At 38.4% G+C, this 23040-nt stretch overlaps 2 protein-coding genes across 4 annotated transcripts; one reads left to right on the plus strand and one right to left on the minus strand.

The window, feature by feature from the left end:
* Positions 1-360: 360 nt before the first annotated feature.
* Positions 361-18034, plus strand: LOC149000180 (bZIP transcription factor 68-like). 3 transcript variants are annotated; one of them, XM_089139312.1, is made up of 16 exons: positions 361-1122; positions 1213-1266; positions 1355-1441; positions 8636-8725; positions 8837-8896; positions 8978-9147; positions 9234-9288; positions 12336-12378; positions 12568-12866; positions 13993-14070; positions 14163-14288; positions 15046-16111; positions 16218-16411; positions 16505-16908; positions 16993-17085; positions 17398-18034. In XM_089139312.1, the coding sequence occupies exons 1-12, from the start codon at positions 1048-1050 to the stop codon at positions 15169-15171; spliced, it is 1263 nt and encodes a 420-aa protein (XP_088995438.1). In that variant the 5' UTR covers positions 361-1047; the 3' UTR covers positions 15172-16111; positions 16218-16411; positions 16505-16908; positions 16993-17085; positions 17398-18034. The 3 variants fall into 3 exon arrangements, with proteins under 3 accessions (XP_088995438.1, XP_088995439.1, XP_088995437.1); XM_089139313.1 differs by having other exon boundaries at positions 361-561; positions 994-1122; positions 15046-16411; XM_089139311.1 differs by having other exon boundaries at positions 15046-16411.
* On the minus strand, positions 16156-16920 carry LOC149000181 (Fasciclin-like arabinogalactan family protein). Its single transcript, XM_089139135.1, has one exon. It carries the CDS (start codon positions 16918-16920, stop codon positions 16156-16158), a length of 765 nt encoding a protein of 254 aa, XP_088995261.1.
* Positions 18035-23040: the final 5006 nt, after the last annotated feature.

Below are 23040 nucleotides of genomic sequence, written 5' to 3' on the forward strand. Positions count from 1 at the left end.
CCCCGTCGGATAGCACAGAGTGCTCCTCGTCAGGTTTCCGACCACACAAAACAGTGGGGCCCACAGATGAAATTAAAATATTTTATTTTATTTTTTCCAAAATGTATTTTTCACCGTGGGCCCCACTATTTTGTGTGGTCAGAACCTGTAGGGAAGCACTCTGCGCTCCCGGTCGGGAGAGCTGATCTTGACTCGTGGTTGAGAATCTCACCTCTCAGTGGAGAGATTGTGGGTTCAATGTCTTTATTACAAAACCAAAAAAAAGATAACGAGAAAAACCTCTTCACTATACTAATCGAGAAGCCATGGGATTGGAATCTCCAGCATCAAGATTCCAATCTAATGAAGCATAAGGAGGGTATACGACTACGAATCAGATCCGGTAGAGTATATATTGGATACGAAATATACGATATACGATATACGACTCAGAATCAGTACGCTGGGAGAGCAGTGAAAACAACGAGGAACAGAAGTTTCTCTGTGTGAAGAGTGAATTACTCGTGACAACGACGACGACGGAATCTGCGCCATAAGAAGAAAAATTCTCATTGATTGATTTGCAGGAAAGATTCGGATTTTCATCCTTTTTTATAATTCGTCGTAACTGGATTAATTTTTACTTGTTTTTTTTTTTAAAGTTTCCGAGAGGAATTGTGTTGTTTCTTATGTAAATTTCGTGTTCTTCGCTTGAGTTGATTCCGATTGAATGAGTTATTGATGTTGTAGCTCTAGAGAACTACTTAAATTGGAGTATTCATTGATCAATGCTGACTAGCGGATAAAAAAATTGAAATTCTGGTTCTTCTTCTGTTTGGATTCTTATCCATCTGGCATTTGTTGAATCTGAGATTGTTTGTGTTTGGCCGAGATCGAGACTTTAGCTCTTATTTTCTGCATCAATGAGAGAAAGTTATTTCTTTGAATAGAATCTGGGGTTGGTAGGAAGTGAATCAGAAGCTTAGTTCTGAAATTAGAGATTGTAGTGTACGCTGCAGGATGGCTTGAGAGATTCTTCTGGATAGGAGTTACTTTGGATTCTGAGTCATGGGTAGTAGTGAGATGGATACGCCGCCAAAGGCGTCCAAGTCCTCGACTTCAACTTCAACACCGGTAACACAGGTTAGATTTGGGGTTTTACTGTTGCTCTTATTAAAGATATTATCTCGTTTCCGTTTGTTCTCATTAGTTTGCTATCTTTGTTTCGTTCAGGAACAGCCACCTACAACGAGTGCTGCCGCTGTTTATGACTGGTCTGGGTTTCAGGTGGTTATTGTGAAAAGTTCCTCATCAGTTTGATATGTTCATTTTAATAATGTTGTATAGAACCCTTCCTCAACTATCTGCGTGACAGGCATATTCCCCTATTCCTCCTCCGGGTTTCTTTCACTCTCCAGTGGCTTCAAGTCCCCAACCACACCCCTATATGTGGGGGGCTCAGGTATAAATTATCCCTTTTATTTTTTCTGTAGTGGTTTATGTTTAAGCTAGACTTTGCGCCTGATGCTTGTTATCTAGGTCTTCGAATAGTTAAACTACCGTTGAAATGCAATACATCTTTAAATGGTGGAACATATCTTCCTATTATTCATTTCCAAACTAACAACTGTTCCTGCCTGTTCATGGTAACTCTCTGGGTGTCAGGTTTAATTGATTTGCTTGAATTACTATAGGAGGAATTGGTATGGTAATGTATAAATGACCTACTTTATGAGAACTGTATTCAGTTTATAGGTGTTGAGTTGGTTTGTTTAGTTGGGGAGGCCAATTTTTTTGGTGCCATTGTTGTGATATTTCCACTTATTTGCTAATCACAATTAACTTCCTACCAAATTATTGTAGGGGAATTTAATTTAGGTGAAAGCTAAATTGGTAGCTCCATGTAACTCTGGCCTTATTTACACTGATGCTAATGCCTAATAGATCTTCCTTGTTTGCATTACCTTCCCTATACTCACACAAATAGGGTGTACCTAGTGCACTAGGCTTCCACAACTGCAGAATTTGGGGTGAGTCATAATATATGAAGCCCCTACCCCCTACTTTCAAAGAGAGGCTGTTTCTAGGACTTGATATGCGATCACTTGATCATGATGGAGGAACCTTTGCTGTTTCACCAAGGCCTACTCTCCCAGTTGTGATATGCTAAAAGAATCAAAATTCATCAACTTTGTAATTTATGGAATTTTCACTGTTTCTTAGCAAGGGGAAAAGTCCCAAAACTCCTCGAAAAATGCAAGAAAGGTGTATCATAAAGGGATCAAGATTCCCAATAAAAAATCATGATAGTTTATTTTGTGTTAATTCCGCTTCTCTCTCTCTCTCTCTCACGTGCAGGCACATGTAAGCATATGTACAGAAAGAACATTGGTTACGGATAGCTGCCTGAAGACAGTGGATTAGTTACATCAAAAGCGTTCCTTCGTATTGCAACACCTAAACCACATAGCGAGTGTTCCATCCTATCAATTTTTAGGATGTTAAATCAACTGCTCCATTTGTAATCTAGTGGCTTTGACTGTGTAGCCTTTCCCCCAAAAGCACTGTAGCAGTTATAAGTTGAGTTAAAATTCCTCTTTTTGGGAGAAGGGGCAAGTTTTGAACCTTGAAATGGTTGCAAGGCACAATTTATAACAAGCTCTGTTGTCCAGAAACCAATATACTAGTTTTCTTTTAATCTTTTAGTGTGATCGAACTTAATCAACACAAATTCTTTATAAGTTTGATCATATTAAAAGCTATTATTTTAGTTTTTAGAATGACAGAAGTTATTATAAATTATAAATAGTTTCTTGCAGTCTTTTTGAGGTTCAGACGCTTGCACCTGCCTCAGAAAAAAACCAAGACTTTTTTTTTAAACTTAATTTGAAAGGTAGAATCTAATTCTTATTACAAATCTTTCCCCGTCATATACATTGACATGAAGGTACATGTGAAGTGTTTGACTGTACTCCAAGGATTGAAACCCTCCCCCCCCCCCAAAAAAAAAAAAAAAAAAATATAAAAAAAAAAAAAAAGGAGGGGGGGGGGGGAGAACAGATGACAGAAAGGATTCTATTCATCCAGAAAAAATCATGTGTGGCTGTTTGGGAAGGGAAAGGAAAAATGACGTAAAATTGTTCAATGTGAAACATTGCTTGGTTGTGCTTGGAAAGACGAGAAAACAGTAAGGAAAGCTTTCTTTCAACATTTCTTGCCAATTTGTGGGAAGAATTTTATGGAAGTACCTTTGCAAAATTTATATCGGGAAGTCATCTTCGAAAGGCCACCAAAAACGGTTTTGAAAATTTTATGGCTTTCCCTTTCTTCCATTGTTAGGAATCAACCTGATGCAACGTAAGAGTTCTATGATTCAGATTTATCATGGCCTCATATTAGAAGATATTGTAGCTGAAAGAAAACTATAGAAAGAGACCATGCCAAGATTCTAACAAGAACTCTAGGAACATGTTTGATCCAGCCTTTTTAATTCATTCATGTGTACTTCAATTTCTTATGAACTATTAAACCAAATAAGTAAGCATTTCTCTTATGGTGTGTCTTTTGCAATGATGTGTTAATTATTTCCTTGTTATCACTCTTATTTTTACTTATTTTGCGTCACATATATTTTTTCTTAGTTTGGTTGGTCAAATCTTTTTTCTTCTGAAGCATTCTAGTGTGCTTGTAATTTATATAGAAAATATTGTTGTAGGCTTACGAAGCATTATCTTGCCTGGGCTGTTCAATTTGTTGCTTTTAAGGCCAGTTGAACATTACCTTGTCTTCCATGAAATATCATATTTCCCTAGTCCTTATTGGATCTTCGTAGTTGTCTTCGCAAATCCCTTGAAAATGACACATTTAGTTTTCAGGTAACTGGCTGCATGGCCACTCATATTCTTTTTCCCCCTTTCAAAACTTAAATGATATGGGCTTTATCATCCCTTTTGTGTCTATCATGGGATAGCTGTGTCTTCTTTCATAAATATTATCATTTTCTGCTCATGATGGAGTAGTTGGGGAAAAAGAACAATTCTTCTGATGTGAACCAAGGATCTGGGGTTTAGTAATGGATGCAGGCCCCAAAGCTAGGGTTCACCCTCTGGATCTTATTCAAGTGAACCAGCAGTGGAACTAGGGTTTGAATTCCCTGAGGTTGAGGCAATAGGGCTGCTTTGCTGGAGTTAAGAATCTAGGAAAGGGTAGGCAGGGATTTGGCTAGGGCTAAGGAGCTATGGTTATGAACTTCAACTCTGAAGCCTTGCTGTAATTTAAAATTCAAAATTGAATTCCAAGTCTAGGGTTTAGAAAATTTAGGGTTTCTAAGGGTAGCTTGGGCTAGGGTTAAGGTTAAAGGTAATGGACTGGTATGAAATGATGATCCTTAGAAGAGATAGGTTTTGGGTGAAGGGTTTAAAAGATATGAGAAAAGAGGATTAGGGTTTTGGGAATTGGGCAGCAAGGAGTTAGGGTTTGGTTGGTCTGAAGGGAAGGGGGAAAGAAGTTTCCTAAGGGACTGTGATTGGGAGGAGTAGGGTTTGGGGATGGGGAGGGGTTGCTGGATGCTAGGGGGAAGGTGGAACACGAAGGTTGCGATAGAGAAGAAAGAAGGAGATGAGGTAGGGGCTGGGGTGGAGGTTTAGTAAGCCTACTTGAAGAAGAGAATGGGAGCTTGAAGTCTTCAAATTGCAGAATTAATAAACATGATACAGTCCCAAGTCTCCTCTCCTAGGGAAACTCACGTCCTCTCTCTTGGCACCTTCCAATTCTCAGATTTTATTCTTCATCAAATTTGACTTTTACTGAATAAAATAAATAAATAAATATATAAAGTAGCAATTGCCCACATATGAAAGCTTTAGGATATTAATTTTGGGCACTAGAATGAAATCCCACTCTTACCACAAACTTTTAACAATATGGCCACGACCTGTCATTACGTGCGACTATCTCCACTATAGAAAGAAGAAAGAAAAATCAAATCAAACTAGAGAGGCTTTATTTATAGGTTATAGCTTGAATTCCTTCCTCTTTCCGAGCGGATCTCTTGGTGGACTCAGCTTGGCCATTCCCTTGTGGGTAAAAAGGAGTGGATTTCTCATGGTCTGAACTCTAAATCTGATCTGGAACTCAGGAACAAGCCGTAAGGGCTTTCTAGAGCGTTAGACTGTGCCTCCTGCATCAAAGAACTCACACTAGGACTCGAACTTAGAAGGTGATTCTGATTAGGACTCTACTTGGACCAAAGACTCTCATTCAAATGAGGACTTTGTCATAGCTCATCCTAGGATGATCCAAATTGCAAGATAAAAGTAGATACGCCTCCTTGTAAGAAGTGGATTTTAACAAGGGGAACAAGGGGAATCCCTTATTAATTGGGCTTTTAACATACTTGGGACTCTTCAATAACTTGTAAACTCAACCAAATTACCCAAAAAAAGAGGAGTAGATTTAGGATTTTATTGACATACTGGATCCAACAAAAGGAATCATTCTTTAATTAGGACTCTTAACTAGACTTGGTTTTTTTCATAAATGAACAAAGACCAACTCAAATAACAAAATAAAGATGAAATTGAACTCCTAACAAAATTCTGGACTGGGCTAGATCAAATTGGTTGGATTAGGGGTACCAAAATGCCTCTATGCTGGCCAAAGTTCCCTGTGTTGCTGGTAGGGCCATAGGGTACTGGTAACCCTCCTGGACCCTCTTTGGGTGGTCTTGGATTCAGTTTCATGTTCTCTCTTGATTTTTTTGGAATCATGGTATTTAGAAATTATACTATCATTTTCAAGTAGGAAAAACTGTATGCTTACATCCTGTGCCTGTACAATTATGCTTTTATTGGTGTCCTGGATGCAATAAGGGAAATTTTTTTTGGTGATAAGAAGGGAAACATGTGTTGTGTCTGCATGTGCATACACTTGCTTTATGCTTTTTATTGGTATAGAGTCCTGGTTTGGGATAAGGATAGCTTGTTGCTGTTGGTGCTTGTATTCCTGCAAGCATATACATATATATGTAGACAAATCATATAAACGGAAGTAGGTCAAGTTATATATTTGTCGGGCCTTTGCTTCAGTTGGTTCTCATTATAATGGGCCACTTTAATGGGGTCCAAACTATGGGTAGGAGGCAGGACTACGAGATTAGTCAATTAAGACAAATTCATTAGTCCTTTCATGTTAAAAGTTAGCTAAGTCCAGATCTAGATACATTTGGCATTTGAGTCCAGATTACTTTTTATGTTTGTTTTTTGAGTCCTGGTTTTGGTAGGGACATCAAATACTGGTTCTTTTGACTATGCCAAGTAGTAGTTTGGATCCCAATTCCCGAGTCAGTTTAGGAATCAGAAGTGTTAGTAAGTTTATGAATTTTATATATGGATGCTGTAGCCAGTTGCTTTACTGATGAATTTAAGAATAAAGCCTTACAGTTTTCTGGGGTTTCTATTGTGGATTTAGTACTTTGCTTGAGTGGATTTTCTGGTGCTTAGATTCCTAGCCTTTGTTATCTTTGTCTTTCGATGTCTTCTCATCGAGTCTCATAGTCAGTTCTGCTACTTACTGACTGCCTGTGTGACGTAAACCCAATTTTAGGGTTAGGGTTTCTTTGAGGATTTCCCTAAAATTAAGGATTGCCTGGAATCTTCCAGCAAATAAGTCTAAAAATATTATGGGATCTTTGTGGATCTCCAAAGAATTTATGGGAAGACCTTGGAAAGAAGTTTGGACTGTTGACAAGTCACCCAAGGGATGGTTTGAGATCCCCTAAATTGATATGGGATGTAAGAAAATAATGGGGGAATGGATAATATTGTTGAATAAGGATGGAACCCAAATGTGGAGGTTATCGGTAAGGTATGGGTTCAACAAAATTATATGGGATGGAAAGGAATTAGGTGTGAGGCTTAACAAAAGGAATATGGGTTGGATCTTGAAAGAAAACAAGAAATTTTCTGTCTTACATCCCTTTTTTTCTTCTTTCTTTTTCTTTTCTTTCTTTCTTTCTTTTTTTTCTTTCTTTCTTTCTTTCTTTTCTGTTTTCTGGTTCTGCCGCAAGGAAGAAGAGACAGACTGAGAGGACTGAGAGGGTTGAAGAGGGGAGGGGAGGGGTGGGGGAAGGGCCTGCAGGGATCGTAGGGGGTTGGGGGTGTCGTGGGGTGCTAGGGAAGCTGCTGCTTGGGTGCAGCAGCTAAGGGGAGCGGCTGTTATGTTGCACAGAACAGGGGAGGGGAGGGAAGGGCTAACAGGGTTAAGGGAGGTGGGGGAGGGGCTGGGGAAGGGGAGGGGGAGCCTTGTGATGGTAGGGGAAAAGCGAGAAGGGGCGGGGGCTGCTTTACATGGAAATCTCTTGAACACTTGCTGAAATTTTCTGAAGAAGAGTGCTAGATAGAGTTACTGATCTTTTAGGAAGAAAGCTTGACTGAAAATCCATTGTGGCCCCCTCAAACAGGAAGCACGGTCCTCAACCTCAATATTCTTAATCAAATAATCAGACTTAACATTTACAAAGAAAGAATGGGCTATTTATAGCCTACTAAAGGACTCTAAACCCAAGTGGGACTCCTTTATTGAGAGTAGGATCCCATTACATTCAATCACATTAATAAGGACTCTAATTGATACATGTTGAATTCTATTCAACTAAAGACTCTAATTGACGTATGCTGTAATTAAAAAAACTATGACTCACATGCTGAAATTAAAACCTAGTTAGCTTAAGACACATGCTGAATTTAGAGGATTAAGTAGTCTAAGGGGAGAATAAGGATAAAATTGCCCCCCATGGTTTGGCCAGCCTAGGGAGGCTTCCCCCTATGTGTGGGTTTTGGGCCCAGCTTAGGGTTTTGGCCAAGGGGAGAGTTTTGGTTCACGTCACTGTGGCACCAGTAATTTCAGTTCACTCTAATTTTCCATGAAGATCTCATATCTATCTGGCAGTGCTGATCTATGTCTATACCGAGACTTAGTTCCTGTTATCTTACCCTGTGAAATTTGTTACTAGTTTTGCAAGTTTTGTGGTTGATTAACTCGGTTCTACATCTGTTGCTGTCACTCGTAGTAGCATTTGACTGCTTTGGAACTTCATATTTTTTGTGATAGGAAGTGTACCATATTCTGCCTGTCTGTCCTTCACTTGGCTAGTTGACTCAACTTGCTTTCTAGCCTAATTTGATTACTCTGTTTACAAATTATGATCTTTTCCCAAATTTTGGTTTGCATTCTGTGTTTCACTAATCTTGCTATGATTAGTAGAAGTATCTTCCTGGATTTTCTACTTTGGTATTAGTCCACATTATTCATGTTTTATACTTCTGTTGGTGTTGTGCCTAGAATAAAGGCACCATGTTGTCCTTGTTGTGAGAGGGGCATCTTTCAGAATTTTGAGGATTGTGTGCATCTTGTATTAGCGTGCTTTTATTTTTTAGTTGTTGTCGATGTTTTTAGGAAGAAGGTAGATTGTTCTCTTCACTATCAAGTAGGAAGCATCAATCAAGACAGGGGTCTTGGGGGCAATTTGAACATTTGTTCAGGATGGAAAGGCAATTTGAACTTAATTTTCCATTTACTGCAGTCTTCTGCACCATTTGTGGTGTGATTTATTCTGATAGTGTTTCTTTTTCCTTCTCGCCCCCCACCCCAAAAAAAGCATCTTATGCCACCGTATGGGACTCCACCACCACCTTATGTTGCAATGTATCCGCATGGCGGGATGTATACGCACCCAGCTATGCCTCCGGTATTTTCTGATCAATCATGTCATTTAGTTTGTGGTACTTAATTTTTTTCTTCTCACACTAAATTAAGAGTTTGGATGCTGATGCTATTGCTACATGTTATTGCTGGACAGGGATCTCACCCATTCAGTCCCTACGCTATGCCTTCTCCAAATGGAAATGTGGAGGCTCCCGTGAGTTACCTAATCCGCAGTATTACTGAGTGCTGTCTTATGTACTACATGATGGGGCATAACACATTTGGTCTTTGTTAGGGAACTGTTCCTGGTGGTGCAGACGTGAATGGAAAGTCATCAGATGGCAAGGAAAGAAGTCCTCTCAAGAGGTCAAAAGATAGTTTAGGCAGTTTGAATATGCTTACAGGCAAGAATAATGAAGTGGGTAAAACATCTGGAGCATCTGCCAATGGAGGTTTTTCCCATAGGTATGATTTTTTTGTGCAGCAACTTTAGGCTTGGAGAAGCTTTGGAATGTTGAAGTTAGTAAAGATTATTTTCTCAACATTTGCAGTGCTGAGAGTGGAAGTGAAGGCTCAAGTGAAGGAAGTGATGCCAATTCTCAGAATGTAAGTATCAACTGAAGCCAGCTCATTTGTTCTATATGATTTTGTGTAAATGTTAGCTTTTTCAATTTGTTTGGAGAAGAGGGAAAATTTTAATAATATTAAAATTCGAATCTAAAAATCAAGTTTGTTGTTCACTGGATAGCTTTCGAGAACTACTACTCTTTCTTGTACACAGTTTAAAAACCTCAAAAACCTCATTGGATTTTTTTTTTGGGTCTATTGACTCATCTGAGAGTTTAATATGATACTATGCCCTGATATAGCCACCCACTTGTGAGTCCGGACCTATATTCCTGGTGCAATAAATGCGGGTATTGTTAATGATTCTTTGGTTTGAGTTTGTCAGTAAACCGTCTATTGAATGTTTCCCTTGAATTTTAACTGATTTGCCAATAACATACTTAAGAAGAATATACAAATAATAATTTGGTTGCCATCTTCTTGGACAGATAGTATTTTTAGTTGGGGTTTGCCTAGTTTAAGTAATGTTCTACACTAGGGAAGATCAGGTTGTAAACTTTTCACCTGAAGCATATGAAGGTGCAATGTACCATGAAGTCCTGAGCTAGCGCATATGATGTCATGCTCCCAAACCTGGCATAGGGTTTTTGGGCATTAACAGTCCATAAGATATTAAGTTTTATAATGTACCAGTGTGATAACTAGATACAACAAATATACAAAGCCAAAGTATTAGTTAAACTAATTATGAAAAAATAGAATATAAAAATAAAAAGAAAGTGATTGGGACTATCTACTAGAACCATCTGAAAATTAAATTTCAATTACAAACTGTCAAACTTCATGATGTAGTATTGAAGAATAAGGGCCAAATTCCAGGATCAATTAAAGAAATCTGCAGGCAAGTAGGGTTTCTAGAGTTTAAAGGGGTTTTAGGGTTGAAAGGGAGGTAAGCAGGGGGGCTAGAAGGAAAAGGGGTAGTTAGGGTTCGGTTATGGTGTAGAGGCTTAGGGTTGAAGAAAACATGCTAAATCTGAACCTTGATATTGTGGTTTCAGATTCAAGTTTCAGAAGTCTAGGGTTTGGGGAAATTAGGTTTTCTAGGGTTTTTAGGGGGTGGTTAGGGCTTGGGTTAGCATCGAGTGCTATGAGAAGGGAGGGGGTGATGATTCCAAAGGGGGGTGGAGTTTGTTGGAGGGGATTGAGAGATCTAGAATTTAGGGATTGAGGTCCAAGCGCCAAACAGTCTCTCAGCAAAAATTGCTGGGGTAAGGCTCCCCATGCCGGGACTCTGCTTGTGGGCATCAGGTTCGCCCTTTAATATAAGGTACCTCTCACGTTTCAAGAAAAATCAATTGCACCTGTAAAACTAATGATGTTAACTTTAACCCTGAAAAAAGTTAAATGGCCAATTTAACCGTGTTATTCCTTCTTATGGCCCATCAAATGGACGATCCTACCATTACCCTTCTCCTCCTCAGAAAGCTACCACCTACCTATCTTTAGCAAAATTGTAAGCTCCATTTCTACTTCTGCGACCCAGCTCAACTTAATCCTTGTTTATCGTCCCAATCTACCTGCCCCACCCCCATTCTCAGTAGAAAGCCTAGAAAATTTAATTCTGCAATTTATCTGGTGGAGCTTCTTGTAAGGAGTTGGTATGCTGCTGTGAGGAGCTATTTTCCAATCTTCACCTGAAGCAAAATGGGAATGTGTCAGCATCACCAGCAGAGAAATCTTATAGAGCTAAAATCAGATCAAATGTCAGTAGACGAGAATAGTGGAACAAAGAAAGACCTGATGTGGTTCAGGGTTTTAGATAGAACTCTAGGACCACACAAGCTTAAGAACCAGATTAACAGGCCAGGATCTTACTTACAACGGCAAATTGGAGATTAAAATATCAATGTCCACAGCTCATTGATCCCTGTAATCCCCCAGCTTCAACACTTTGAATCCTCAGTAATAATACACCTGAATCTAAAAAATGTAGGACTGAGTATTTTTTTGGCTTGATACACACCTGGATCTCCAAGATCTCGGCCAGCCAAAAAAATCGGGATTTTGTATTTTTTCTGGCTCAGCTCAACTGAACTCAAGGGCCTATCTTGGTGAGTTTTAGGCCTCCGGTTGGGCTAAATCTGGTGTTTAGCCTATTTTACGCACTAATAGTAGTAATGATACATTATAGATCCTCAATCATTCAAAATTATCTGAAATTCCCTTTTTTTCTGCCAAAAGAGGGCAAGAAAAATCAGGATTCAAGCAAAATGAAAAAACAAAATCAAAATTTAATATATTTCAATTGGGCAAGAAAAAAAAAATCAAGATTCAAGCAAAATGAATTAGTAAGATCAAATTGTAATATATTTTAATTGGGTTTGATGTTCAATCTCCACTTGGATAATCTTCCATGCAAATTTTGAATGTAGATGGGTCCAGCTTGGTCTTGGCCAAAATCAAAGTAGGAAGAAGCTTTCTCTTAGTAACAGGGAGTTGGGTTTTGGCAATTTGTGTATCGAGCTACTTGCCGGTGATGGTACCATTTCAGGCCATGTTGATACAATATCAGTCCTTGTCTGTTCTGTGCTTTCAATTTTAAAGGACCTGTTGTATATCTTGTTGATATGGCCAATGTTGATGCTTTAAGTCAGTATTATATCAATACTTGATAGCATGATTACTAGTAGGCCTTTTCTTAAGATTTTGTATGACCTATGAATTGAGAGAATCATAATAGGTTTTATCTATTTTTTGTATGATTTATACTTATTGCTATGCAAGAGTAGTCTATTTGAACTGGATCAGCTGACAAATGTTTCATTTATAGCATGTCTAATAATTAGGGAGAATGCTTGGTATGCTAGCACCGGGTATGTCTATCTCTCTGTTCTCCCTTAAATTGGGTTAGGGAGTCATTTTAGAGGTAACAGAGAATAGGCACATTGGATGCTAGCTTCCGGTACACTGCTGGCTTACCCAGCCTTTTCCCTAATAATCAATGCTGCCTTCTGTATTCTGCATCTTCAGTTGCTGCCTTCCTCACCCAGGTACCCTGTATTCAGAATATATTTATTTTTGTGCAGGATTCACAACAGAAAACGGGTATTGTTCAGGATTCTTGGGGAGGTAGGCTTATAGATAAATTCTTCCCTTTGATCTAGGTCCAAGTGCCTATGTGACACATAGGCAGCTTAGTTTATGAACCCCTCCCCAATGCCATTGATCACCTAATTCTTTGACAACTATGGTTCTAATCATACAAAAGCAGTTTTGACAATATTAAATATGTAACTGTTATTAAATATGTGTTTACAGCTGAAGCATCCCGAAATGGTAATTCTGCGCATGATCCTCAGAATGGAGCATCTCGCACTCCACCAAATACTTTAAACCAGACACTGGCAATCATGCCAATGCAAGCAGCTGTTGCTCCTGGAGGCGTTCCTGGTCCAACTACAAACTTAAACATTGGTATGGACTATTGGGGTGCACCTGCTGCATCATCTATCCCTGCACTGCGTGGGAAGGTAACTTCTAATCCAGTTCCAGGAACTGTGGTCTCTACCAGTGCAGTTGGATCTCGTGAGGGTGTGCCAGCAGAGCTATGGATACAGGTTCTCCTAAGCCTTTGAGTTCTTGCACTGTGATATTTAAATCGGTTGCACTTTGCAGAGTATTATCTGCAGTTTCTCATATTTAAATGAGATGACTTCAATTTATGTAGTGCTATGCATATACAGATTTTTAGTAATTCCATACAATAATTTTGTGAGATCTACTTCATTTTATTTGCTTACAAGGTGAATATATTGATGAGTTGTTACTTCTTCCTAATATCAATTGGATTAATCGGCTAGAATGCTAAGTGCTGTATCTAAAATATATTAAACCTACATAATATCAGAAAGATATCTAGGGTTACTCTGGAAATCAGGTATCGCCAAGGTAGAGAATATTGTAAGAACCATAGAATTCTTTGATTGTACATATTGCTTCACCTGATCTCTGTTAGTCTTGAAGGCAAATAGAATTTCCACATTATGCCATGGACTTATATGTAAATAAACTGAACACTACCTAAAGTAAACTAAATGTTGCATCCTGTGTAGCTTACCAACCCTTGCTTGTCAGGAAACTGTTTAGGAACAATCCTTGGTTTGAGTCTCCAAACTGAGCTATGTTTGTCTACCTGATCTAGATCAGCTACATGGTCATTTAGATAGATTTAATGTTTCGAGTCTTCTACATTAGGTGGAGGTTTCACATTTTCCCTTTTTTTTTTACAGATTTTCTTTAGTTACAAAAACTCAAGAAATACAATTAGTCTGTTCACAGATATATGTGGAGTTGTCTTAATTCTAGTTTAAACTCCCAATTCAATGCAGAAGGTCTCAGAAATTCTTTAATCAACAGATTATATGAGCTTGGTGAAAGTTACAAAGCCCAATCAGCTTTTGGGAAAATAAAATTTGGTTTCTACTTCCTTTATTCACTGGGTTCCTGATGGCAAATCATCAGGTCTGATGTGTTCATATGGGTTTTGAGTGACCCACTACACATATTCTGAGCTAAGCGAAGTCATTGAATGTTTCATATGCATTATCTTCAACTTGTTTTCCAGTCCCATTGAGACATTTGTAAAGATGTACTCCTTAAAATTGTTTGAGTGGCATATCCATTGTTGCAATTTTATTTTGCTTCAGTACGTTAAAGCTGTTGCAACTTGTATCCTGGCTTCAGGACGAAAGAGAACTGAAAAGGCAGAGAAGAAAGCAGTCGAACAGGGAATCTGCCCGTAGATCGAGGTTGCGCAAGCAGGTATATTGTTATTTACAATGTGTTGTTTTTGAGGAAATCTGCTGGGTTTGAGGTACATGGTTTGATTATTCATTGTTGCTTGTGAGTTCTAGGCTGAATGTGAGGAGCTTTCCCATCGTGTTGACGTATTAAAGGAAGAGAATAACACTCTGAGATCTGAAGTCAATCGTATCCGCAGCGAGTATGAGCAGCTTCTCTCCCAGAATGCTATACTGAAGGTGATAATTACAAACCAGATAGATTAGCTTCTGCTTCTTCTCTTCTTCCTCCGCTCTATCTGGAAAGTCAAATCTATGATGTGAGACTGTTTACAATCACTAAACAGAAATTCAGAACACTTGGTACTCACAAAGGACTTGGCTTCTGTGGGACCCACCTTGTTTGATCATTGAATGGTCCTCTCTAGGATATCACATAAACCTGATTAGGTGATAGTATTTTCTGCTCTTAATAATTGGTCATCTGAATGGGTGGACACCAGTCCACAGTGAAATGTCTATCTACAGATTTAGGGATCAGGTTATGGGATTTGATTTTGCTTACAGGACCTTGTAGATAGCTGCATTTATTGTACAAGTTTTCTAGGACATGCATCCTCATGTAGGATCCCTGATGACAGTGAACAGTAATTGAGGCCAGTGGACATGCGAGTTAATTCACAAACAAATGGATATAGAGGAAAAAAAACTCATATTCCTAAGGCTTATTAAGCATTTAATCCTATGTTCTATCAACTCAAGTGGTGAATCAAACCCCTCATTATCCAAATTGGAGTGCAACAGTAGCGGATGAGTGAGTGAGGAGTGGGTCCAAGTCCAGTCTCCAAGTTTATGTAACAGTTTCTGAAACAGCTGTGGTTCCAGCTGCCTGTGTGTTTACTACATGATATAGCATTACCAACTACACTCAAAGTTGCTTGTATTCTTTTTCTAAAAAAATATATTGTTTAATACTTATGAAACTGGGGTTTTGCAGGGGAGTCTCAGGGAAATCCCTGGAGATCATGAAGATCCAATAGGTGGCAGGGATGACCAAGACCAACAACCTGGCAATGACGATCAACAAGCTGAGCAAACAGAACTTGTGCAGAATGGTCAATAGGACCAGCAGTGCTGCTTGCAACCCTTTTTTCCTGGAGTATACCCTAACCCATTAGCATAAACCGGTTGTCCTTTATGTTTTTTTGTTTTCAAAGTTCATCATAGCTGACCTTTCCAGTCGTGGTATCTTTTAATACCAGAATCATATAATCCCTCATCATCATTTGAAAGTACCTTTAATAGTTGAAGCTTTTGTAGGAAATGTAGAGGGGGGAATGGGGAACCTTGTATTAAACTTGTATGTAGAGGAAGGGTAGCAGCGAGAACTCCTACCTACCATTGTGTATTATTATAGTTGATGCAATGTGTAACCAGAGAGACTGATTTAATGAACAACAAATATGATGTACTTCTTTGTGGATCAGTATATGTTCCTAGGGCTTGGAATGTCACATTACAGTTTCTGTTAAAGGGGGAAGCAGCTAGATCATCTTAGCTACCTTATTCTGTGTATTTTTATAGTCAATGCAATGTGTATCCAAGGAAACTGGATTTATTAAACAACAAATATGATAAATGAGAGAAATATAGAGTATTTCTCTCAGTGTGTGCAAGGGATTTAGCTCTTTTATCAATTTATTTGATAAATGAGAGAAATACAGAATATTTGAAAAACGGCCCTCAAAATCTCAATGGATCTTGTTTCGTTGTTCCTATAAATGTGCATTGGAACCTTAAACTTACAAATATGCATATGTTGTATTGATTGAGCATAAAAAATTCAAATGCTTTGAATTGAAAAGAACTGTTTGGGTGTTTGGCCATGTATTGCTGTTTACCAAAATGAAAGTGAGACTAGGGAAATGTCTTTAAACTTTACTGTTTGCCTCTTGCATATTTCTCCTCGTCTAGATCTATGCTGTTACAAACTGTCTGCACAATGAATTGAAATAGACAAAAGTCGTTAATATTGGCTGGTGAGTTTGACTGAGTTCAATTAGGTACGTTATCTAATCATTGGCTGCATGAGGGATTGCCATTACTTTCATATGGTTATAAGTAGAAAAAATTCCTTTATACTGAACACTGAATTTGAAAATCCACCAGCCACCAGTGGTATTATCATGCAGGTTGTTATCAACTGGAGGAATGCTCCAGAAGGCAAGGGAAAACAAGAGCCTGATTTCTGTACATAGCCCGAACCAGTAGGTGGCGTGGCCTCTGTTGGAGTTGTTGGAGGCAGTGATGCACTTGAGGGAGTTGCAGGTGTAACTGCAGGCAGAGGAGTTATGGAAGAGCAGGTAGGTAAAGGCGGCGTTGAGTTATGCTGTGATTCTGTAGCTGAAAATACTCCATTAATGCCATGGCATCTGATTGAAGAACCTCTTGTGCAGATATTTGGGCTAATGATCTGTACATCATTGAGGTAAAAGCTTCTCCTTCCATGGTTAGATACTTTGAGTGTGAAATTTGGATTGGATGTTGGGATAGTGGAGCCACTTGGGAAATGTTTCATGTCATCAAAGAGCAGGGGAGAAGGGATTGAATGCCTTAATAGGAATTCGGACACTGCATGCTCTGGCAGTACAATCTTTGATAGCATCCGGTCATTGGGCATCAGGAAGGTGATGTTGCTTGGTATCTGATCTAGTGGGGACATGTTAATGAGCATGACAAAAGTGAAGTAATTGGCCTTCTGCATCTCTTGAATTGCAACAAGGAGGTTCTCGTCTCCGGGAATTCCATCTGCAGAACCAGAAGATAAAATCAGACTAGTTAGTACTATCAACAAGGCCTGGTAAGTTGCCATGAGTAGGTGCTAATGCTATTGTACTGTCTCTGCCTTATTATTCTGGTTGACTGGGGGGTTGGTGCTTTGTAGGGGAGCTTCAGCTTGGGCATGCTTCTCTGCTGCTTCAACCACTGGTTTCATGCCTTCTGCGTGATGGAGATTTCTACAGGCAGTGTATAAAATGTAAGTAAGACAATGATTTCTTTTAAATTAATAAATTATAGAGTAAAAAAAATTTAGTGGGTGAGCCTTGGCGCAATGGTTAAGCTGTGTTATTGCAACCAAGAAGTTGTGGGTCTCGAGGCTGTGTATATTTGACCCTCCTCGACCCTATAGTAGCGGGAGCCTTGTGTCATGATTCTTTATTTTACAGCAACGGAGTTTTGCTCCATTGTGACCAAGTAGTCATAAGTTCAAGTCTAGAAAGAGCCTCTTAATGAAGGCAAAGTTAAGGCTGCATATATTTTGGGTACTCCTGATATCCTTTGCTTGCAGGAGCATCATGCAAAATGAATGTTACAATATGTGAAGGAAGATTTCTTTTGGATGGCGGCACGGGATCGTGGTGAGGGGAGGGGACATTGTATGCCCCAACTTTGAGAAGCAGGCGATAGCCGTATTTCAGAAACATATGAACTTCGGATTCAAATGGTCTGCAACCATGGATGTGTCGGCCATCATTCAGCCGAGCGAGATTGGCGTGCCAAATGTTGGACAGGTAATTTCACACCGTTGGATGATTTAAATTTACAAATTTGAACTTAAACCTTGTGGCTGCAGACAATGTGTGGATTGGTGAACTTCATGATTCAACATTCATCTGATATGTGTGACTGATTGTTCCTAATCCTATGTTCATGTATCTGTTGAGAATAACACTTCAAAAGACTCCACAGACCTAATTGGGAATATCCCAATAGAAATCGTTTTTAAAAATCCTTTCTTTACCATTTTTGAAACAGTTACAAGTGGTTTCAATTTCAATAGCAAATTGATACCCATATGTTAATACATGTTTTTCATTTTGTTCCCCTCCTGTGTCCTGTTGATGGAAATTTCTTGTTCTTCAAACGTTCAATTTTCATTGATAAAAAAGACACTGCAGCTTTCTGGTATCACTTCAAGAGCATCATCTTTTCTTTTGGTTAGTTTTTTTTGGTAAAAAAGGCGCTGAAAAAACAGAAAAAACAATTTCAGAATCGCTGGAAATATATCCGGCTAAGAAGTCCACAGCAGCATTCACTTCCCTCAAATGGTGTATAAAAACATAGCTAGAGAAACCACCATGAAAATTCAAAATCCCTTCCAAAAGGCCACGAACACGCCAAAGGGCTAATCTTGGATGAAGAATTTGTAAGAACGCTTGCATCGAATTACTTTGAATTTCAACATTTGGGAAGCCTCAAATAAGAGCGGCATGTAGTCCAGTATGGATTGCTAAAAGTTCCATTCGAATGATATTTGATGATGCACAATCATCCACCACCGCAAAACGCACTTCGTCAGTGGAGTCATGACCAATGGTGCCATACCCACCTCGTTCCCCATTTACAAATCCATCACAATTTACAGCAATCACAGACTCAGGAGGTCGTAACCATGATGGCCGAATTTCATGAGGGTGAATAAAAATAATTGGAATACGCCATTTAGAAAAAAATTGACGATGAATAGGAGAATCTTCAACAGGTTTTGAGATGTGCCAAAACGCCGGTCGAGTATTGGATATGATCTAGTTAACAATTGCCAAAGCCCGACGCCGTTCATTTTGGAAGACAAGAAGATTTCAAGCTTCCCAAATGCGGTATAACGTCGAGGTGAAGCTAAATTTCCTGACTTGGTCCATTGTTGTATTCAAGGTCTAAAGTATCCCACGATACCATACGATACTAGCCGATACGTATCCATATTTAACCCAACCGATATGATACATCTCGATACATTTCTCTATTAAATTACACTAAAATACATTAGCCAGAGCGATACAATACTCAATACAGGACAATATGTCTTTTAAAATCACCTGATACTCGATACCGATACTTTAAAAATTGATTGTATTGCCCCGTAAAATGATAAATCAGCCAAATGCGGTGTAGTGTTGAGGTGAAGATTTCTTTTGGTTAGTTGTTTCTTTTTCTTTTGTGGATTTAAGGTCAAACTTACATTCTTAACGGTGGTCATTGGTAAAGCAAAGATGATTCAACTTGACATAAAAATAAATAAATAAAAAGAAGAAGATTGTTGGAACCATCAAATTATTGAAATCGACAAGGACATGAATTCTGCATTTTAATAGAAAACAATGCCAATTTATATATTCCTATCATCTAAAACATTTTTGGAGTTGTGTTCTTTTCATCTCCACTACAATGTGGAGTGGCTGCAATTTGGTTTATTCTCTTGGAAGGAAGTGATCCATTCATTTGCAGGATTTTGTTTTGACTTGTTTTCATTCCATAACTTCTAAAAACTTATGGTGCAAAATCCTTATATTTCCTAACTAATCCTTTCCTAACTCCCTAAAATATATAAAATTCTTTGGTTTTCTTATACCTAATTAAATGAATAGGAAGAATCAAGTTCGAAAACCTAACTCAATTATAGAGGTTTGACAACTGTGTTTCTTGCCATGCAATGCATGCAATTCCAAAGAATCCTTCCTAATCAAGCTTTGTTTGTTAGGTAAGCACTGTAGCACTATATTTATTCAAACAAATCACAAGAAAACCTCCTAACACTAATTACATTAGGATAAGAAATAAAGAAAGGTAGTTGTACCCACCATGTTCTAGACATCTTAAGCTTTCGATAGGCGATAACCCAATGCCACAAAATCCACAAGGAGATTATCTCTTCTCCTAACAAATGGAAGCAAACCATGGTAAAGAATTGGGTCAGGGACCAAATCTCCTCCACTGGGGCAGCCGCACACCAACCCAGAGAGTTTAGGGAAGAATTTAATGCTTTAACAAGCGCCAAACATATTCTATCAATACCTCTAATCACAACCACATAACATATTCTCTCTGTACCTCCAATTATCACGACCCTTATCTACATCTAACCTAGGGGTGTCGATCATAGGACCGAACCAGACCGGCTCATTAAGACCGAATCCAATTAGCCTAGGCTAATTGGTTGAGATATAGGTTTGAGGACTGAAGCACTAACTTAATTGAAACGTTAAAAGCTCAATCCATTATGACGTGATTTAGCAACGTTAAAGATGTTCGAGAGGCAAAGCTCAAGATCAAAATGCAATTTCAATATGAAATGGATTGAAACGATTTGAAAACGGGTTGATAATGGTCTCAAAAACATAAATCGTTTGGCCAAACCATCATCGATGTAACTATGGACACCTTTAAGTCCCATAATAAAACAATTAAATTTTCTAAATTTCTCCATCCATAAAAAAAATTATATATATTAAAAACAACCTTATCTAGAATTCAACTGATATTCCTTCCTTACCCAACACATGGGTGACTCACAGTAATCAGACACGTGTCAAAATATTGTCCTATCTAAACTATAGATAACTCTCCACGTCAGCCATTGGCGGCGGCCGAAAAACGGCATTACCTTCCAAACAGAGCTCAGAGGGAGAATAGATTCTTCCGCCTGTGGGACCCACAGAAGCCAATGAAATGAAGTAAAACAAAAGTTTCCTTCCTTTGGACGGAACCAAGAAATTTTTCGGAATTTTTTTATGTTATTTTGATTTGAACATGTTTTCCATGTGGACCCCACACGTGCGGGTCTTTTTTTGGGACCCACGTGAGGTTTTGTTGCTCAAGGTTGGTATTTTAGGTATAACCATTCTCCAACCCAAGAATAACTTTTAATTTTTAAACCATGCTGTAATGACCAATATACCCCCCTCTAAAGATAAAATTCCAATGGAAAGAGACTTCTCTCCTTCTATTATTATGTGTACAGTTGTACTGCATGGCTCACTCACCCAACTTAACCTTTTTAGTGAGTTGTGACTTAACGGACACGTAAACGGAGGTGCGTCAGCAAAAGAAAGCGAAAGGAAACTTACTAGCCAATCCAACGGTATATCCTAACGGCGTTAGCTCACGGAAACCAATTCGTGTCAGAGGATTTGCCAACTTGGCATTTACAAAAGCCAACGTTAACTTCTCACTGCCACGTGTCAGAAATGATTATTTATATCCAACCTGGCGCCGAGCAGATTAAATTCCCTAAATGCCTGTTTGGTTACATGAATGAAGATTTCAAATATCTAGAAATTTCTGTGGATTAATTAGTGATTTTTGTGAATGTATAAATATTTTGCATTTTTATTGTAGGGATGAAATCTCTGGATTTCATTTCACCCCACACCCATAAATCTATAGATTCACGCTTTTAGTGTAAAAGATGAATATCTAGATTTCATGAATTTAGAGATTTTCACAACAAAACGGGTATAAATCTCGCATTCATGAATCCAGAGATTTGATCAAACATGCCCAAAAAATCTGAGAAATTCTTTGATTTTAAACAACCATGTTTCTTATCAAGGAAGAATTTTGGTCCTTTAGGGACCAACAAAAAAAAGTATGATTGTCCTAGCAAAATGTCAAGAATACCCTTTCTTCTGGTTCTTATCACCCTCTTCCATCCGTTTGATCAGTCAAATGACGATAATACCCTTCTAAACAATTAGGGTATTTTGGTCAATAGTGGAATGTCGAAAGAATAAAACCCATCCACTATAAAACATTTAACTCTACCTTAGTCGGACCCACAAATTTGACGTAGCCATGATCTACCTCGGAAGAGTCGCAAAATGAGAATTTTGAGCTCAACATCCGTTGAGGCTCATCGCAGAGTCAAAGGGGCCAAGTGGTCGAAGTCAAACTTACATCCTTAGTAGTAATCGTCGGACAAGCAACGACGATTCGATTCGACATCTTCCAAGCTATTGTAATTATTTAAATTGACAACAAAGACATGAAGTGACTGCAAATTGGCTTACTCTTTTGGATGGAATTGATCATTTATTTGCAGGATTTTGTTTTGGCCAGTGCAAAATCGATATGTTTACTAACTAATCCTCTCCCCCAACTCCCTAAAATATATAGAATTTTTTATTTTAAACTTACTTAAATGAACAGAAAGAATCAAGTTTGGAAACCTAATTCAATGATGGAGGGTTCACCAACTGTGTTCTTTGTCATGCAATTCCAAAGAAATCCTTCCGAATCAAGAAATGTTTGTTAGGTAAGCATTGTAGCACATTGATACACTTGGAGATTGAGAGCCAATAGCTGTCATAGAGACTTATTATAACATAACATATTCCTCTAGTATCTTCAATTATAGGATCGAACCAAACTAACATGTCTAAACCGAATGGACCGCAGTTCGAATCGAACCAGACCATTAAAAATGTGATCCATTATGGGACAATTCAAAGAGGTTGGTTTATGGAGAGGCAGCATTAACATGAAATGGACTCGAACAATTTGATAATGGTCTGAAAATCAATTTAACCCGAATCTAAATCGTTAGACCAAACTAAACCCAATCTGAACCCAAATCACACCAACCCTTAAAAGAATTTTTTTAAAGAAAATTATAATAAACAATCTTATCTATAATTCAACTAATATTCCTTTCTTGCCCGTGACCCAAAATAACCATACACGTGTCAAGATGATTGCTTTTTCTAAATTATAGATAACTATCCACGTCGGCCATGGGCAGCAGCCAACAAAGGCAACTGAAAGAGAATAGATTCTTCCACGTGTGGGTCCCGTCAAAGAAGCCAATACAATGAAGCAACACAAAGGTTTGCGTTGACAGAATCGAGAAAATTGTGATTTTATATTGTTTCGACGTGGACCCCACGTGGCTTTACGTAAAACAATTCTTACAACCAAGAATAACTTTCAACTTTAGAGAATAAATTTTTAAAAAACGCATGTGTAACGACCATTATACCCCTGTATAAAGATAAAATCCTAATAAAAGAAACTTCCTTTATATGTACAGCTGTACTGGATGGCTCACCCAAGTACAACTAAGCAAAGAAAAAGCTAAATCCAAAACTTATTGACCACTCCAACGGTCTATTCTAACGGCGTTACTTAACGGAAACTAAGACGTGACGAAACGATA

This window comes from Hakea prostrata, chromosome 11 (genome assembly GCF_041222555.1).
Source record: "Hakea prostrata isolate BN-2017 chromosome 11, UWA_Hpros_2, whole genome shotgun sequence".
Classification (NCBI taxonomy): domain Eukaryota; kingdom Viridiplantae; phylum Streptophyta; class Magnoliopsida; order Proteales; family Proteaceae; genus Hakea; species Hakea prostrata.

What these genes read in the sequence shown, in the direction of transcription:
- LOC149000180 (XM_089139311.1), top strand. Translation starts at nt 1,048, where the DNA reads ATGGGTAGTAGTGAGATGGATACGCCGCCAAAGGCGTCCAAGTCCTCG. An exon ending in CGCACCCAGCTATGCCTCCG is followed by an intron (nt 8,726 to 8,836) that starts GTATTTTCTGAT and finishes ATTGCTGGACAG; the next exon opens with GGATCTCACCCATTCAGTCC. An exon ending in AATGGAGGTTTTTCCCATAG is followed by an intron (nt 9,148 to 9,233) that starts GTATGATTTTTT and finishes CAACATTTGCAG; the next exon opens with TGCTGAGAGTGGAAGTGAAG.
- LOC149000181 (XM_089139135.1), bottom strand. Translation starts at nt 16,920, where the DNA reads ATGGCAACTTACCAGGCCTTGTTGATAGTACTAACTAGTCTGATTTTA.